The sequence below is a fragment of the Ctenopharyngodon idella genome, chromosome 1, assembly GCF_019924925.1.
Source record: "Ctenopharyngodon idella isolate HZGC_01 chromosome 1, HZGC01, whole genome shotgun sequence".
Lineage (NCBI taxonomy): Eukaryota > Metazoa > Chordata > Actinopteri > Cypriniformes > Xenocyprididae > Ctenopharyngodon > Ctenopharyngodon idella.
The window spans coordinates 21479737-21498683 of NC_067220.1; the positions used below are offsets into that span (position 1 = coordinate 21479737).

An 18947-nucleotide genomic window follows, 5' to 3' on the forward strand; every position below is an offset into this window, starting at 1 on the left:
AATGTAAAGATAGTACACATACAAATAAACCAATCACTTTTTTGCCATTTTTGTTCACCATTCACAGAAGAACAGAATCAACATTTTGTTAGTTTTTTCCTTTTGTGTTCCACAGAATAGAGTAAGTTATACACTTTTAGAATGTCACATGACAGAATTTTGGGCTGAACTGTCCCTTTAAAGTGGCAATAAAACGGAAGTGGTGACAGATATTTTCTTCCATATCGAACACTGCAAAATATGATTTTCTTTCTCAGTATTTTTGACTTGTTTTCCACAAATGTCTAAACATTTTTAGATACATTTGTATTCAAGATACATTTACTTGAGAAGCAAAATGACTTGTTCTTAAGTCTTGTACTTAAAACTTTATCAAAATTTAGTTTATACTTAAAACAAGAAAACCTGTCACCGAGGTAAGAAAAATAATCTTTGTTTTACCTTTGAATTAAGATTAATTTTTCTGACCCCATTGGCAGATTTTTTTTTTATTTAAGCATAAACTATTTTTTTTTTTTTTTTTTTTTTTTTTAATAATTTTTTATAGAAAACAAGACTTTATATTTTATGTAAATTTTCTTCTCAAGTAAATGTATCTTGATTTAAGTATTTGAAAACAAGACAAAATACTGAGTAAGAAAATCATTTTTTTTCAGTGAGTGTAACAGATTATTGGAAAACCTGGTTCCATGCATTAGTTGTTGACTGGAAAAGTCCAAGGAGGTGGGGTTGCATAACATTTTGATTAAAAATTGCGAGGTCAAAAAAACGGTTTTAAAAACCAAACGAGCATAGATCAATTGTTCACAATATTTTCATTTCATGCCAACTTCACTACTCCAGAAAAGAGATAATGTGACAAGTGGGGAAATTATACCTCACTGGCGTTGTAAGACGTTTGTGTTTTAGGCAGACCAGCCTTTCCTGAGAAATAAAACACAATATATTAGAACTGTAGCCCAGAACAGAGTATTATGTATCCAAACAACGCAAAAATAGTACAATCCATTACAAAATGCTGTGCACCTTTAAATTGAAATAAAATAAAAAAAACAGAAAAAATTGTTGTAAGTCCTTAAGTTATATATATTCTAGCCCAATTCAGCCAATTATTTCAATTCATTTTGTGAACTCGACTGATTCCTCGAAGAGCCTGCACTCAAATGCAGTTTATGAATGAATTTGACTTTATTATACAGTTAATGGCTGCAAATTTGCACCATGAGCCAGAGAGAAGAGGAGCAGCTGTCCTCAAGAGGCTGTGCAGTGCAGTGTACTGAATGTTATAGAGGTCAGTTTCATACAGGCCTTAATGAAACACAAACAGAAGGGTGAATTCTTCACATTCCCGCCATAGGGAGAGCGGCCCACGAGTCATAGAGACACTGATGCTGATACTGATCTACCACTTACTGTTGGTGTTATATGAAGATTAGCAATCTACAAATGGCTTGAATTATGGACAGTTCTAGAGCAAACTGAATGTGCTGCATGTTTTATGAAACTGGAGAGGCAAATTGAAAATTCTTGTTTCAGGGCATTTCAGAATCGCATCATTTGGGGTTTATTTTTTCCATGTACATTGCATATCACTTCTATTTGATTAATGGGGTGTTTCTTCAATAGGCACTTTTATGTCCCATGGGTTGTTTTCTTAAAACAAAGTCCACCTTTTGTCAGATTAAAAATCTTGCAAACTTTTCACAATACCTTAATTTATTTTTGATACTTCTCAAATGTCTACATTTTGGCATTTTCCCCATGTCACATTCCTTTAGTTTTAAAATATGAAAATCCTTCCAATATTTATTTTGTGAAAATGATTAATTTAAATGTTCATACAATTCATAACTGTCCCACAGTTTTTTAATGCTGACATAATTTCAACAATATTGCCACTACTAAAAGCTTTCAAAAGTCACTTTACTTGCTTACCAGTGTCAGTAGAGCATTCTTGAGATGAATATCACATGTGAACAGTATTTTTTATAGTGTGTCATTTCATCTCAAGCTGTAATTTTGCCAGATTATGTAATGGTGTGACATTTTAATGATGCATAAAATGCTAACTATGAATGCCAGCTAGCCTTAAAAACGTTGGGCATTTTATTCAAAAATTGTTTATAATGTCATTTCCATTACAGAATGCTATTAAACACAACACATAATGTAGATGTGTTGAAAATGGCACTGTGGTGGAACTGTTCATGACATTTGAGGAAAATGACATAAGTCTTCAGTGATGCATGTGTCTGCTGCTGAACACCTTTAAGAGAGAGTGTGAAAGGTGCGTTTTGTGTATATGTTTCTTCAGTTTACAAAGCTCGTTTATCCAATGATTTTCATAACCTCAGTGTTTTTCTACAAATGCAGAATAGAAGTAGTTGTTGACAAAGTTGTTTAAAAATGTATTAGTATATATGAGCCATGAATGCTCAGCAGTATCTGGATCAAAATGTTTAAACAATAAATGAAATGTGTATAATTTATGGATATATTGTTTTGGGCTCTTACCAGGCAGCGCAAACTTATTTGGAGCAGGTTTCTGCACAGTGGCTGGAGGGAGATCCTCAAGCACTTCCACATAGTTGAGAGGGAAAATGCCAACATGGCCATTCACTTCCCCACGGGCCCACTCCTCTTCCACATATTCTTTGAGCAGAATCACATCACCTTCAGAAAATGACAGCTCATCACTCTGCTCTCCGTCAAAGTCAAATCTTGCAACACACCTTGGGCCTCTGAGGAAACCACAGGGACATAAGTTTTGAAGGTAATCAGATTAATTGTCTACTTGTGTTTGTCAATCTAACACAGCAAAAGATCCAATTTCAAATGAAATCAGTTTATTTATATTGTGATTGGGCTTTCACAATCGAATCCTGTGAGGATGACTTACCTGACAGGCTCAGGAGATGGTTTGGTTTTCCACTCACTTCTGGATGCTGGTGCAGGTATATTAGGATTGTTCTGGAAAACAAGATTATTGGTAATGGTAGATACTAATCACTTTTATCAGTCCTACACAAACAGTACTACAAATAGTATAGACAATAGGTCCGGTTTTTCTTTTTCAAAAAATGGTCAGTTAAAGGAGGTGCTTAATCTTAATTGATAAAATGTTGGAAGTCAATCTTAGGAAGTCAAACTTGTACAAACAGTTTCTGAGACTTTTGCAATCCTGTTACCTAAATTTGGGATAAATAATTTAAAAAATAAAACTTGTGTGATTTTGTAGTTTTCTAGCTTTAAACATAAAAAAACATACTTAGACTAATATATATATATATATATATGAAAAAATACTGCAGAATAAGTAACAGGGTTGTCAGTTTAGCCTAAATAAAGACATCAGTCACTGGGGACTAGTTAATTTTAAACAAAATATTGGTTGACAGTTTTACTAAATTGATAAAAAATTGTAAAAACTGAGAAAATTAAATCAGACTATATATACTTGCTATAGAAAGGGTCCAAATAATATCAATCATTGTGTGTATGATATTAGTATTGTATGAAAATTTGTTAGATAGTCATGGATGGGACAGGAAATTCTCATAAGTTTAAGGGGACGAGATGCATATATTTCATATTTTTAAAATCTTTTCAATTTGAAAGTTTATCAAGTATGTTCACTCAACATATATAATAGCTATTATAACAAAACAACATGGGATTTGTTCCACTGATGCTTTAAAATAAGACACAGGAGACATTGTCTACTGTACTGAAAATCCATATACAATATTTACCAGTGTCTTGACATAGCTAATGGGGAAGAATCCAGACATGTTTCTGCATGTTCCCATGTACCACTCGCTGTCCAGCTGTTCTACATTAGACACCACATCTCCAGCCTTTAAAGTCAGCTCTCCCGGTCCCTCTGAAACACAAACAAACACATGACCATGTGTGATTATTTTAAGAGCTGTGTCACAACTGCGATTTTAAAGGAGATATGCTTAATGAATTAACAGTCTGAACACCCAGGGGGAATGATTTCACAGATTCAAAATTAAACAGTACTGTATGTGGTGATTATCCTTTGCAAAAAAGCACTATGCATCATTAATCTTGCTTGGAAAATAGACCTTTGTTTTCTTACACTGAACAGAACTCTCACCTGGAGTGAAGTCATACAGGGCTTGCACTTGTAGTGATCCAGTATTTTCCACCATGCCACTAAAAGAACTGTTTTTCTGTAGAAACACATTGAGAGCCAAGATAGTATGCTGACATTACAAGACAGGATAGTAAACTTTTAGTAAAATTTTTTCAGCAACAATACACTTATCATAACCACTCAACTTCAATTTTGATTACCTGTGGTACTGGATTGCTGGGTAAATTTGTTAAAGGTGTGATAATCTTCATATGTGTTTTCTGCACTGTGCCCTTAGCATTTCCAACTTGGCATTCAAAGGTTCTGCTGTCTAATTCTTCAAGTAAGACGAGGACTTCATTTTTCTGTAGGGAATAAAAGATGGAAATGCTTATATTTCTAACAACTGAAACTCACTGACAGAACAACACATCAGTAACTTGAGAAGATGGCACTATGGGGCTAATGTGAATGTATTGACTTTGAGGTCACCTGAAAGGAGAGCTCCCCAGTGTTAGTGCCGTTGTAGTCAAACTCAGCGATACCATGGGGGATCTCAAGCTGTGTAAAAAGTGCAGAATTGCATTTTTTTTTCAGTTCTTCTGTAATATCATTAAAGCTACTCTATGTAACTTTTTTTGATAAAAAAAAATATTATTAATCAGAGTGCAAAAAGAGTCTATCTTCCAAACCATGTCTTTACTTTATCCAGATACACTTTGATAAACCTACAATAAAGATTCATATTTTAGAGCGATAGGGACAATTTGCATATTGCAAATTGCATATAATGTCATTTGCCTGTGTAATAAAACCTGAACCAACATTGCCTTGGCTTTTCAGAGATTCCGAGATTTGAAAGAATTCAAAAGCGACCTAGAGATGCTTTTTTTACACAGGTTTTTTTTAACAGGTAAGATATTTTAATGAACTGATAGGTAGCCATGTAGCTCTCTCAAAAGTAGCATGAGTTCATTATAACGTTTGACCTTATCATACTAGCAATTGTTATATCTAATGTTAGTCACCATGAAATCAAAATTGACAATTCTTGTTTTTTATGGAATGTATTGCAGTATATATTATAAATGATTTACCCTTGCACACAATTGTATATTTTTTTAATTCATGTACCCTAGTAATCTTAAATCAAAATAACTTTCCCTCCCACTTGCAATGACATCTCTTCTCTTTGCTTATAACGTGTTTACCGGCGCAAAGGCCTGTCACTCACATGAGATCACAGCAATTGCAAATTACAAGGATCCAATGATCCAATCAATTCCCGATGGACCAAATGAAGTCTCGCACTACATTTTTTCTTGTTCAAGAATCTGTTTCACTCGTATATACATAGGGAAGAAAATAGTATTGCAACTTCAGTTTCATGACGACTTTAAAAGGTTAGTTCACCCAAAAATGAAATTTCTGTCATTAATTACTCATCCTCATGTTGTTCCAAACCCGTAAGACCTTCGTTCATCTTCCAAACACAAATTAAGATATTTTTGATGAAATCCAAAAGGGTTTTTTCCCCCAATAGAAGGCAACGTAATTACCGTCATTCAAGGTCCAGGAAAGTAAAGACATTGTTAAAATAGTCAACGTGACTACAGTAGTTCAACCTTAATGTTATGAAGTGACCAGAATACTTTTTGTGCGCAAAAACAAAACAAAAATAATGACTTTATTCAACAAATTCTTCGCTATCCTGTCAGTCTCGTACGCAGTTGAAGAAGTGAAAGCAGTTCAGCGCTTCCGTGTTTACGTCTGAACGCTGGCTCAGTATTGGCCGGCTCCTGCGTCAACATCACACGCATGCGTCGTGGTGCTCACGTGAACAGCGTCGGCCAATACTGAGCCGGCGTTCGGACGTAAACATGTAAGCGCTGAACTGCGTTCACTGCTTCAACTGCGTACGAGTCTGACAGGGTAGAGAAGAATTTGAATGAGGGTAATTATGCTGCTTTCTAGTAGGGATAAATAAAAAACCTTTATTTATTTTTATTTCATAAAAAATATCTTAATTTGTGTTCTGAAGATGAACAAAGGTCTTACTGGTTTGGAACGACATGAGGGTGAGTAATTATTGACAGAAATTTAATTTTTTTGTGAACCCACCCTCACCCTGGACCCTGGTGAACGTGATTTCACCAAGTACAACATGTTCCTGGATCAACATCTTCCAATCAACCAATCAGATTTGAGGGACAAGTTTACCATTTATGTCAAGTTTAGGCTTACAACCTGGGTTAGGTGCTTCCACAACAGTGTTATTCAACTATCATTTCCCTCTGATTTTAGGGATAAATTATGGGTAGGGTTAGGTTTAGGGGTTGGGAAAAGATTAGGACTAAATTTTCAGATAGGAATGTTGTTCCAGGATCAACAAAATATGTTGATCCAGGAACATGTCTTACTTGGCAAAATCACGGTGACCAACTAACCCTTCAAGGACTTCAATGTTTGCAAGTCAAATACAACAGTGTAAGTTTATGGCACCTGCTCAGATGACATCTCTTTTAGATTTCCATATGTACACCAGTGCCGCGAACCACATTCCTCTGCGCAGAGCCGAAGCACAACCAAAACAATGTTTTATTTTTTTCTTGATTGAAAGTGTAGCTTTCAATCAAGAAAATAATGCAAGTTAAATAACATCTCACAGTGTATTTGTTGTAAAGACGATGTCCTGGGTTGGGTCTAGGTGGTAGAGCAGGTCCTTTTTTCGAAGCTCTGCGGTTTTGTGGCTGCCATTGAGGTTGCTGTTGTTTTGCTGGTACTATTTGTGAAGGTCCCGGATCTGAGGGACGACGTTGGGAGCCATCTCTTTGTGGGGGAGGTGGTCTTCCCGGGCCTGTTTTAGCTGGTGGTGGGCGAGGAGGCAGAACCTTCCCTCCACTGGGCCTGAAATATTATTTACCCAGAATTTAAGGTCACAGTACCAGAAGTGTCCACATGTTGTCAGCATTGAAACTCTTTATTCACTGGCTCATACAGCCAAACTAACTAACCATGAAAAGAAAACTGCATAAAGGCACATTTATAAGGTTGAATGTGAGAAACCGTTACAAGGACACCTGTGAGTAAATACAGGATTCAGTTACCGTGGTGGAAGAGATGTGTCAGATGAGAAACTGAAGGAGTCCTAGGGGGGAAAATCATGAACAAAAAGTTAATATTCAATGTTTATAAGTCTTTTTTTTTTTTCAAGACATAATTTGTACAGTAACAATGTAAATACAGAATAAATCATGGAATAAAATTTACATTTGCAATAGAATGTAATTTTTTTTTTTGACAGATCAAAGCCAGAAACATTTTACGCAGTTACACAAAGGCAGACATGAATACTTGGCCAACTTATCACAAGTGTGTGCTGTTGTGGCAGTAACAACCTCAGTATTAAGACAGGATGTTGTTATTATTCTGGTAGATAGATGTAAACATTAAGTTTGAACTTGCTCAGCAAGATTCAGCTTCATCATGATAATAGTTGACTTGAAAGAGGGAAACTGGCCATAGAAGAAGGCAGTTTATGCTTATGTTCATTATAGAGTCTACACTTGGCAATCAGTGTAACACATAATACGCAAAATCGAGAATAGCTAGAAGCATCTGTATTCACGTACTTGCAGAGTATGTTTCAGACCTGAGGAAAAAGAGGAAAAGGAAAACAAAAAAAAGTCCCTTTTGTTCTGTTTTGCTCTCTTTGACATCTCTGGTGTCAAAAAGAAAAGATGTTTCAAATGTCACAAATCTCTGCAGATTAAAGAGTCCAGTAACTGATCTTGTGAGGTCTGCTTACATTTTAAGACAGCATTTTATCCTAATCGCCTACTGCTTTAGTGCTTGTTGCACAGCTGTTGCTCGGAAAGACCAGCTGACGTAGCTTTATAAGGTCTTACTTTTCGAGCGGGTTTAGCAGGTGTAGGTGGGCCGCCGACAGGTTTCTGTACAGGTAAAGGAGGAGGAAAATCTGCCATTTCTTCAGGGTCTGAAAAGCAGAAATCCATTCACTTACCATGCAATAATGCATCATATTTTTTTATGTAGAATATTACAGTACGTTTTGATAACTTTTCATTCATTACCCTGAAGCACATACAGCACTTTTTAAAAGTTTGGGGTTAGTTAGACATTTTTTTCAGGGAAAACCCAAAATGTAATATTTTTATTCAGCAAGGATGCATTCAACTGATTAAAAGTGACAGTAAAGACTTGACTGCTGACCGCAAACTTTTGAATGGGAGAAAATTGTATATTTATATTAGTACATTTACTTAGGGTATAGGCTAAGCAAGCTGTCTAAAGCAGACTTGATTCAATGGACAATCTGAATTGTTCACGACAGGGACATTGTTTACATGAAAACCATCCTCAGGAACAAACACTGAAGAAAAAAATTTAGACAATTCAAACATCTCAAACATTTTTTTTTTAACTGAGAAATTCATGTAACAGAAATACAAGCTTCACATTTCTGCATTTAAATCCTCTGCCCATCTAGCATACTAGGCCTCCATTACTATATATTAATGTAAACATGTTTTTCGGTTCTTATTAACAAACTGAGGAACTTTAATAATTATTTTATGTGGTAAATTACAAGATTTGACATTTTAGATGCCAAAAAGGCATTTAATAACTGAACATTGCATAATTGTAACGTTTCTGTTCTATATAGTTCTGTTTTACTGTCATTGCGTTGTTTTTCCTGTTCTGGTTTGCCTGTGTTCCGTGCTTATTAGTTTCCATAGATCCTAATTAATTACGCACCCGTTTCTATTCAGTTCATTAGCTCTCCCTTGTATTTAAAAGTCCTCAGTTTCCTTTGTTCAGTTTTCTGTGTCGTATTTTCTTTACGTGGTTGTGGATTATTCTGTCTCCTGAGTTTTCTTACGTGCTTCTGTTGGACTTATTAAAAGACTGTTTACTGCTCTGAATCTCCTGCTTAGTACACCCACACACCTTACAATAATGGAATGGGTAAGATTTGAGATTTAAGAGCTGCAGCAAAGGGGAATATTATGACTGTATAACGACTTAAGTTTCAGTCTTTTCCTCACACAAAGCTATCATATGACTTCAGAAGACGTTTGCAGCTTGACAGCAATGGTCACTATGTGGTATGTAAAAGCTATCTGAAACAACATTTTTGGGTAAACTATGCCTTTTACTAGGAATGGTCTTTTAACAAATTGTCAAGTTGTCATCATTTTTCCAATTTTACACTTTAAACACTGTACAAATAGTAGGTGATGAATGTGTATTAAAAGCACATAGTCACTTTTAAATAGCGCCTCACATGATTACAATGGTTATTAATAATGACTCACTTTTTTCAGTTTTACTGGGGACTCTGATGACTGTGGGTCTCCTAGTCACTCCCTGCGTGCTTGTTCCCATGTAGGTGAATCCCACTTGACGGGCAGTTTTAGTGGGAGAGTGGTCTGTGACAGGGATACATTAATTGTATATACATTACTCAATTTATGTATACATATTTAATACCTGTTGAATGTTTTTTTTTTTTTTTGCACTGTATTGTGGTCCTTAAAACTTACCAATGGGAGTATCCACATAGTCATTGCTTAGCTTGTTCGCTGTGGATGTGATGTTAGACAGAAGTGCAGTGGAGTTGTGGTTGTTGAGGTTCAGCAGGTCTTTGCTGGGCTTGACTGGCGGTGGAGGTCCTTTTAATACCACTTCTTCATCTTGGGAACTTACATTCTTAACTTTGACCAATGAAGGTCGCGATGGAGGAATGAGGGCCATCCTAAAGGGAGGCTGAGAGTCTGACTCATCTCTTGAGTTTAAGGATGGTTTTTTGAAAAGCTGAGGTCTTGGAGCTGGCATAGGTGGTGCATTGACCTCTTCATAAAGGTGACTGTCAAATTGTGGAAATTCCTCTTCTTTGGGCTTTTTGACAGAGGGCCGGGGGGCAATGGAGGGTTTTGGTGCCAGCACAGGAGGTTTGGGGAAAGTTTTTCGAGGACGGGGGAAAGGCACAGAAGTTTCATCATTCTCTGTGCTAGACTGACTTTCAAAGGCCTGGATTCTTGATCGGATGTTGCGGTCACTGTGGAGGGAGGTCATGTTTTCACTTTGGTTCTCTTTAGTTTGGCTCGTCTGCTCTCTCTGAATGTTGACAGGATTACTCAGTTCACTTTGAGGTTCAGAGCTGAAGACATCTAAGAGATCCTTCAGATACTTGCCTGAATGGGCTTCAGAACTTTCCACAGGGGTTACAGGACAAACTTCCCAGGTGTCTTGCAGTGGTATCAGAGGTTGCACATTGATGTGGTTGGTTGGGCTCAGGGGTTTTTTGGAGCGAGGCTGAGGCACTGGGCGTGGGGCTGGGGCTATATCGACAGTGAGCTGGGAGTTGGGAGTGGATATCGGGGACCTGGTTTGAGTTTCTTGCAGAATAAGTTTACAAGGCAATGATGGCCGAGGTGGTTTTTTTGGCTGCTTCACTGAAACAGTAAAGACCAAACATTGAGTATCAATTTATGGTTCACATTGATTTGTGCACTTTGTCTGTATGGACTAACCTCCACTGGGCTGTTGGTTCAGCTGCAGGGACGTGCAGGAATCTGGACATGTAGCATTCTCCTCTAGTGAGTCAGTCTGTGTGGCAATAGTTGTTGTGTATGAGCGCCGTGGAGATGGTGAAGGTGTGGTAACCTGCTCCTGGGTCTTCTCCTTGATCACCTGCTCATAGGATGGTGGGAGCTGAAGCACGAGAGAAGGCAATCACTCGAACGCAAGCATCAAACCAAGCAAACAAGGCACGAGTGTGCAAAAAACATACAGTCCTTTTTTTCCAGAGTATGGAAAAAGTAGAGATGCACAATATATTGGCTCTATATCGGTATTTTATTTATCATTATTACACGGCTCTGTGGAATACTTGATTCTGATTGGTCAGTTGCACCATCCAGCGGTATGTTATTCCCCGATAACAACCACTGAACACAGATAACACAGGCTCATCTGGGTAACTGAAGTCTGCAGCGCTATGTGCTTGCTAGGAACGTTTTTTCTTCGTCTAAGTTTTGTGTTTGGTGAGCTAATAAAATATCAAAACCCAGTCAAATCAATATTTTGTGTACAGTTATCTAATTATGTCATCCAGACTCGCCCTTGTTTCATACAAACGCAGCTGCTGCCATTTTGTGACTTGTTTTGTACACTGTTTCATCTCAGATCAATATCTCTTTTCCCCATAATTATTTAAGTGGCAAAATACTGTTTAATAAATGGTGTGACTGTACCATATATCCCTTAAATGTCCGTCTAGTTTGAACTTGCCGCGCTAGCAACTGCTCTCTAAAATATTTCAACTCAGATCAACATTTCGTGTCCAATTATTTACTTATGTGGCAAGTAGCCGTGTAATAAGCGGGATAATGTGATCCAGCCAGTTGTTATCTCCAAATAAATCCCTTCAGGCTGATTCAAGACCCTGATCACCCTGTCGGGGTTTATTCTGAGATAACAACTGGCTGGATGTAAATTATCCCTCACGTATTAGCCGATATTGAATATTTACATACTTTACATTATGATGTTGTGGAATTCACTTGAGCATACAGCACTATATATTTTTGTTTTTAGTGTGTTTTTTATTTGCTTATAGACAGTAGTATATTTTATTAAAATGTATCGGTTATCAGCAATAAGATGAAAATAATTGTATTTTAAAAATATAAAAATTTAAACATTTAAAAAAGGCCCTTTAATCCTGACTGAATCTTCCGTGTACAAAAAAGATAACATTTAAAAATGCTGTATGTGCAGATATCACCCAGTGTTGTTTTAGTATTATTATATAATATACTATTATAATATGTATGAATATTTTCAATTAGCTTTTATTTTTTATTTTATTTTATTTCAGTTTAAGTCATTTTAGTACTTCAACTTATTTTACTTAGTTCAGCTTTATTTCTAATTTTCATTTAAGTTTTTTTTTTTTTAAGTTTAAGTTTTTCATCTAATATTTATATTTTATTTTATTTCAGCTTTGTTTCAATTTTTTATTAGTTCCAGTTTTAGTTAACAATAACAACACTGATGACACCACAGTATGACAGTGAAAGTCTTAAAGGGATAGTTTGCCCAAAATTGACAATTCTGCCATCATTTACCTCAAGTTGTTCCAAACCTGTATAAATTTCTTTGTTCTGCTGTACACAAAGGAAGATATTTGGAAGAATGTTTGTAACCAAGCAGCATATCCCCCCCCCAGGTTTGGAACAACTTGAGGGTGGATTAAATGATGACAGAAATTTCATTTTTGGGTGAACTATCCCTTTAAGGCCAATTCACACTGTACCGTCAGACGCTGACCAACGTGGACAATCAGCAGATTGCAGATTACAGCATGTACCAACTCTACATTCCGTGACCTGACCATTGGCAATTCAACATGTTCAATCAGTGAAAACAAGCTCCAACAGACGGCAACAGATGTCAACAGGGGTAACTCATTGATCCGACAAAACCTGACAAAACGTCTGTTGCCGTCTGTCGGTGCAGCGTGAATTGGTCTATATAGTACATTGTTGGACTCGTTCTATAATCACAGTGGTTATGTGTTAGTCTCTCAAACACAGGGACAAAGTGGCCATGCTTTGAAAAGTAAAAGTAAAGACATGCTAAGTAAACAAAGAGAATCCACACACCTGTCTAGCACAACTGTTTGTTAATGACAACTGTTGAACCGGATTATAGTGTTATAAATCACTGTACCTGAGCAGAGGTCAGTACACTCTCATTCCAGATTGGTTGTGTCGTGAAAGCTGTGGATGAAAATCTGCCAGACGCCCCTGAATACCAAGAAGTGGCTGCTAACGGCTCTGCTGATAGGATGGTTATCTCTGGACGCCTGTAAACAACAACAGATTCAACAACAGATTTTTCTTAAATAGATATGAATGTACTGTACACAATTTTCAAAGCACCGCTATACAACCAGTCTTGTGGCTTTGTATAAAAACATATGAGGAGGTTCATTTTGGCATTAATGTTACTGAAATATTCTGCAGTCCTAAATCAGCTGGCCAATCAGTTTTTTTTCTCTCTAATATTCTAAATTGTAACCACATATCTGAATAGGTTATAAATGGATAATATTGTCTATCATGGCAACTGTATCCAACACAAAAATATGTGAGCATATGAGACTGATTAGTGTTTTATATTGACAGAGTAGTAGCCTAGCAGTTCACACATGTTCTCCAAAACATTGAACCATGGTGGTCACGCAAGAGATGTGAGTTTGAATCTGGCTTTTGGCATATCATGATAGCTTCCAACCACTTCCTACACAAAAATCATCATACAAATTAAAGTGTGAAATGCCCAAAATAGTTACGATAAGCTCACCTTCTTTCCCTGGAGCAGTCCGGTTGTGAGAGAGCTCTTGCAGAAGCTGGAAGATTTTACAGCATTCAGCATTTTATCACACATTTTACTATGTATAATGTAAAAACATGACATTATTACAATGTATCCTCCTGTAATTATATAAATCTATGTATGAAAGTAAACACAACCTACTCACTTCTCTTAAAGGCTGCTTTGATTGAAGAAAGGGGTCCTTGACTAAAAACATGAACAGAACAAAAAAACAGATATTGACATTAAAAAAAGCAAGATTCATCGCCATGGTCTGTGGGGTATTCTTTACGTTTTAGGGTTGTTTAAAGTCAATAACTCTGATCAGATGCACTAAATTAAATCAAGACACAAAAGGTAGTAAAGGCATTTACAATGTAACAAAAGATTTCTATTTCAAATAAATGCTGTTCTTTTCTATAACTTTCTATTTACCATAGAATCCTGAAAAAACTTTATCTCGGTTTCCACAATAAATATTAAGCAGTAAAACTTTTTTTTAACACTGATGATAATAAGACATGTTTTTTGAACACCAAATCAGCATATTACAATGATTTCTGAAGGAAATTAAAGGGATAGTTCACCCAAAAATGAAAATTCTTTCATCATTTACTCACTCTCAAGTTGTCCCTACCCTGTTCTTTCTTCTGTTAAACACAAAAGAAGATATTTTGAAAAATGTTGGTAACCAAATAGTTGACGGTAGCCATTGACTTCCATAGTACTTTTTCCCCTACTATGGAAGCCAATGGCTACCATCAACTGCACTGTTGGTTTAAGTTACCTGGTTGCCTTAAAATTTTGAGTGTACTGAAATTAAAAATTTGAGTTAATACAATTAAGGCAATTGGTTTATCAACAGAAACTCAAAATATTGTTATCTGAACCACATTAATTATTTAAGTTGATTTGACAAAAGAAAAAATGTTGTTATAACTCATGAAAATAATTTTTACAGTGTCTGGTTACCAACATTCTCCAAAATATCTTATTTTGTGTTTAAAGAAACTCATACAGGTTTGGAACAATTTGAGGGTGAGTGAATGATGACAGAATTTTCATTTTTGGGTGAACTAAACCTTTAATGGCTGCTGAAAATTCAGCTTTGCTATCACAGGAATAAAATACATTAAAAGAGAAAACAGTTATTTTAAATGGTAATAATATTTCATGATATTACAACATTTTTTGATCAAACAAAAGCAGCCTCGTTGAGTATAAGAGACATTTTTTAAAAACATTAAAAAATTTTACTGACCGTAAACCTTTGAATGGTAGCAAGTTCAACACATATGTTAATATTGGCCTACTACTAACTAGCATTTTTATTAGCACAAAATCTTCAACAGATAATGTTAACAGTTATTTCTCATAACTTTAATTGCATTATTACTTCATAAAACTTTTTTTAATTACACCACATCTCAAATTAATGTCCTTTTTTACAACTCGTTGCTCATCTCCCCTGTGTATCTCCTTTAACCAGGTCAAGTGAAATGGATCTAACAGTAATACTTTACCAGACAAACTACAGTGTTGCAAAACAAAGCAAACAAAAAATAGTTGAACATTCACACTGCTTTAGCATTAAATGCAAATGAAGAAACATCAAAGATACGAAGTCATGCAATTCATACCTTACATTAGTAGATACATAAAGTGTTAAAGGAATCCATTACAGCAAATTACACCATCCCTTTCAAAAACTACAGTGTTCATCATTAGAAAAAGCTCTTTGATCATTCATGCTCAAGACTCGCATTCACTTCCTGACTATGCGGACGTTTTAAAGCTGCTGCTTTCTGCATAGCTGAAGTGATGTGTCATAAGCGCAGAGTGAGTGTGAGAGAAAGTCAGGCCAGTCCAGCATGCCAGCAGGCTCTCAGAGGCAGCTTTAGCTCAGTTTCAAATGAGAACCAGCTGACATGTTAGATTCACACCCTTTATGTCTCCCAGGCATCATTAGCTCAGCAAGAAACAAACACGACTATCCATTAGTTCTTATTTGTGTCATAGGCCTTTCGTTGTTGAACAGTACTTAAAAAAATACAACAAATAAAAAGGTGGTTTGTTTAAGACACTGTTAAAATTGCATTAATTTGATGCCTTGCAGCTACTGAAGTGACACTATTATGTATTATCAGCATGTTAGAGTTCTCTTAATTTATTGTCCATATGTGGGTGTTTCGTCAGACACTTTTATGACCCAGGGTTTGATTTTCATTAAAGGGGCAGTTCTCCCAAAATATCAAAATGATCATCATTTACCAACCCTCATGTCATTCCAAATCTGCATGGCTTTCTTTCAGTGCTAACCGAAACTGGTTACCAACATTCTTCAAAATATCTTCTTTATTGTTATGCAGGAGAAAGAAAGTCATTCAGGTTTGGAACGACATAAGGGAGAGTAAATGATCAACGAATTTTCATCCCTTTAAGAACAGATTTTCCCCCATTTTGTGAAGGTGTTACAAATCCTCATGTTTCTGTGCTTCCCCTGTGACCTAGTTTTCCCCATTCTGTTTCATTAGTTCATTTGATTCACCTGTGTCTAATTATCTCTTTAAGTTCCCTTTGTTTGCTACATGTATTTAAGCCCTGTGTTCATCCTCATTCCTGGTCCGTTCTCGTCCTTGTATGGTTGTGTTATTCCTACGTGTTATCATTAAAGCCTGTATTCATCTACTCTTCTTTGTTTCGCCTGGTGTTTGAGACCTACTATGACAGAAGAACGGACCGATACCGAAATAGATTTACCGGCTGTCCAGCTGCTATACATCGACCAGGAGCAGCAGTCCCTCGAGACCCACACCCAAAGGTTTTTAGATCTGGCGTGCCTTACCAACATCCCGGACGCAACGCTGAGTGTTTTTTTCTACATAAGCCTCAGCGCGAAAGCAAGAGCTCGTCTGCCTGGTGTGGGTCCTCGGGGGAATTTCGCCGAGTACGTGGAGTGGGTGCTGGTGAACTGTGATTCTCCATTTACCATCGACATCGCTGATAAAGTCACCAGCCCCGCTCCCCATCCAGAGTTCAGCCTGCCTTCACCCAGCGACACGGACAACAAGCCAGAGCCCACCGCAGATGGAGGTAATCAGCCTGCCGCGAGAAACAAGCCAGAGCTGACAAGTGGGACCGAGCTTCACATCGCCTCAGAACTGGAGTCCCGAGGACAGACGTCTGACCAGGTGTGTGAGCCAGGCAACAACGTGCGCCAACGTGGGAGTCCTCGTGGAGTTCGAGGGGATGGAGTGGAGCCCCGCCCACATTCCCACCACAGAGGGTGAGCAAGCGCTAGACAATTTGTTTTCTTTTTACGAGGACTGTATTGTAGAGGAGGATTCCCTGAGTCTCCTTTCCCCGCTGGTTCCATCCAGCCCTAGAACTGCCCGTCTCCCCGCTGGTTCCGTCCAGCCTAGAACTGTCCGTCTCCCCGCTGGTTCCGTCCAGCCCTGTGTCTCCGGTGTTCCCTCCCAACCTCCCTCTCCCGCCTCCTCTCCTGCTGCCATTTAGTTCCTCTGCCCAGTCGCCGCTGTCTCACGCTGGCACCTCAGTTTCTCCTCTACCAGCCCTCTGTGGTGTGGATCCACCTCGGGCCAGCCGTTCAACAGCGCCGTCTGGATGCCTGGACCCCTTAGCTCCGCCTCTTGCCTCTGATCCAGTCTCTCCACCTCGGCTCGTCGTCCAGACTCCTCCGCCATGGCTCCTTCCCCCCTCGGCTCCGCCTGGGACCATCGGCCATTCGGCTACACCGGGCTCCCTCGAACCTCCGGCTACACCTTGGTCGGACATCGCCACGCCTTCGCCACGGACTTACGAGTCGTCTGCTGCGCGACGGCTCTCCACCCCTACGGCTCCGTCTGGCTCCGCCCTCCCTCCGGTTCCGCCTCGGTCCTCTGTCGCTCCGGTTCCACCTCAGACCTCTGGCACCCCAGCTCCTGCCTCAAGGGGTCGTCGCCACGTCTCCCTCGCGGCCTCCGAAGCCTGCGGTGTCGTGCCTGGTCGTCGGCCATCCATCTGCGCTCTGGGCTCCTTCTCCATCGGCTCCGTCTCCATCAGTCATCCCCACGGTTTCGTTGAGGAGGTTAACACCATGGCTCCTCCCTCCCTCGACTCCGCCCGTGGATCACCATCCTGGCTGAACTCTGGAATTTCCATCTGCTCATCCTGCTCCTGGTCTTCCCCTGGCTCCTCCCACCCTCCACGCCCCCTTGGACTGTGTTTTCTGTTCCCTGGACTCTCTTCTTGTTTTTTTGTTTTACTCCGCCCTCCTCCAGAACCCCCACCCTCCCTCCTCAGTTGGACTCTTACGGCGCGAGGACGCGCCTATCTGGGAGGGGGCCAACTGTTACAAATCCTCATGTTTCTGTGCTTCCTCTGTGACCTAGTTTTCCCCATTCTGTTTCATTCGTTCACTTGATTCACCTGTGTCTAATTATCTCTTTAAGTTAATCTCTTTTTAAGTTCCCTAAAATTTAATTTGTAAACTTAAATGACTGGTTAATATTTCTAACATTACAGAATATTGAAAGTAACACCAAACTGGACATGATTTCAGAGTTGCTGAATCAGCTTACTTTCTGACAGCAGCAAATTCACAAATACTTCATCTTTTTCTCCCTCTATCAGTGCAATTCAAAGAGCACATAATTCAAAGAGGCTATTAGAGCCTTAAAGGTGCAGTATGTAGGATTTCGGTCCACTAGAGGTCGGTAAAGGCCTATTCAAAACAAAGGCGTAGCTTGATGACGCCAAGTTTGAGCGCGGAATCTTGGGACATGTGGTCTTCACCTCAACGGACGGTGAAAAGAATAGGGATAAGACTCGGGAAGAAATCATGTTCATGGATGCCATTATTAATGTTACTGTAGTATGAAGCAGAGCAGGACCAAGTGTTGTGGGAGCTGAACGAGGCTGCTGGAGCGATTGCGCAACACACGCCTCACGAGCAGTGGAACTTTGATTATGACACAGTCGCCGGTGCCGCTTCCGCTTCCGCTTTTCCAGTCATGAGTATGAGGTAACGCAGCTCTGTTTATCATATTATATACATTTGAGAGTGTTGAAAATGATGTTATAAAGTTACTCTGTGCGTTCGCTCGGCGGCTGCTGTGAGATACTTGTTTGAGACACACTGCAGTAAGCTAGATCGATTTTAGAATATCATATTAAATACTGGATGGCTTGTGTTGATAAATGGCATGCAATTCATTTTAAAACGCATTGTATGATGGAGAAAATTCTTTATTACTGTTACTAAAAATAAAGCTGCATCTGATTATGCTATGTTAGCTACTTGACAAAATAGTGTTTTTTTCTGAGGCATGGTAAAATCATGGTACTCGCTGTCACAAGTGAGGCTCCCGCACTTCCTCCCCCGCACCACCGGAGGGAGCCTTCACCGGAATATTGATAACCTTCATTCAGACTACAT

At 38.5% G+C, this 18947-nt stretch overlaps 1 protein-coding gene across 3 annotated transcripts in view; it reads right to left on the bottom strand.

Moving 5' to 3' along the window:
• sh3d19 (SH3 domain containing 19) overlaps positions 1–18947 on the bottom strand; it is a 32846-nt gene that overhangs the window by 3242 nt on the left and 10657 nt on the right. For all 3 annotated transcript variants that reach the window (XM_051905434.1, XM_051905451.1, XM_051905442.1), the window contains 16 exons: positions 13677–13717; positions 13499–13544; positions 12863–12998; positions 10660–10840; positions 9670–10581; positions 9442–9555; positions 8011–8099; positions 7210–7250; positions 6769–7009; positions 4595–4663; positions 4324–4467; positions 4124–4199; positions 3753–3883; positions 2900–2970; positions 2515–2741; positions 878–924 (listed from right to left, as the gene is read on the bottom strand). In XM_051905434.1, coding sequence (XP_051761394.1) covers positions 878–924; positions 2515–2741; positions 2900–2970; positions 3753–3883; positions 4124–4199; positions 4324–4467; positions 4595–4663; positions 6769–7009; positions 7210–7250; positions 8011–8099; positions 9442–9555; positions 9670–10581; positions 10660–10840; positions 12863–12998; positions 13499–13544; positions 13677–13717 — 2566 coding nt within the window. The remainder of the gene's footprint in view (positions 1–877; positions 925–2514; positions 2742–2899; positions 2971–3752; positions 3884–4123; positions 4200–4323; positions 4468–4594; positions 4664–6768; positions 7010–7209; positions 7251–8010; positions 8100–9441; positions 9556–9669; positions 10582–10659; positions 10841–12862; positions 12999–13498; positions 13545–13676; positions 13718–18947) is intronic.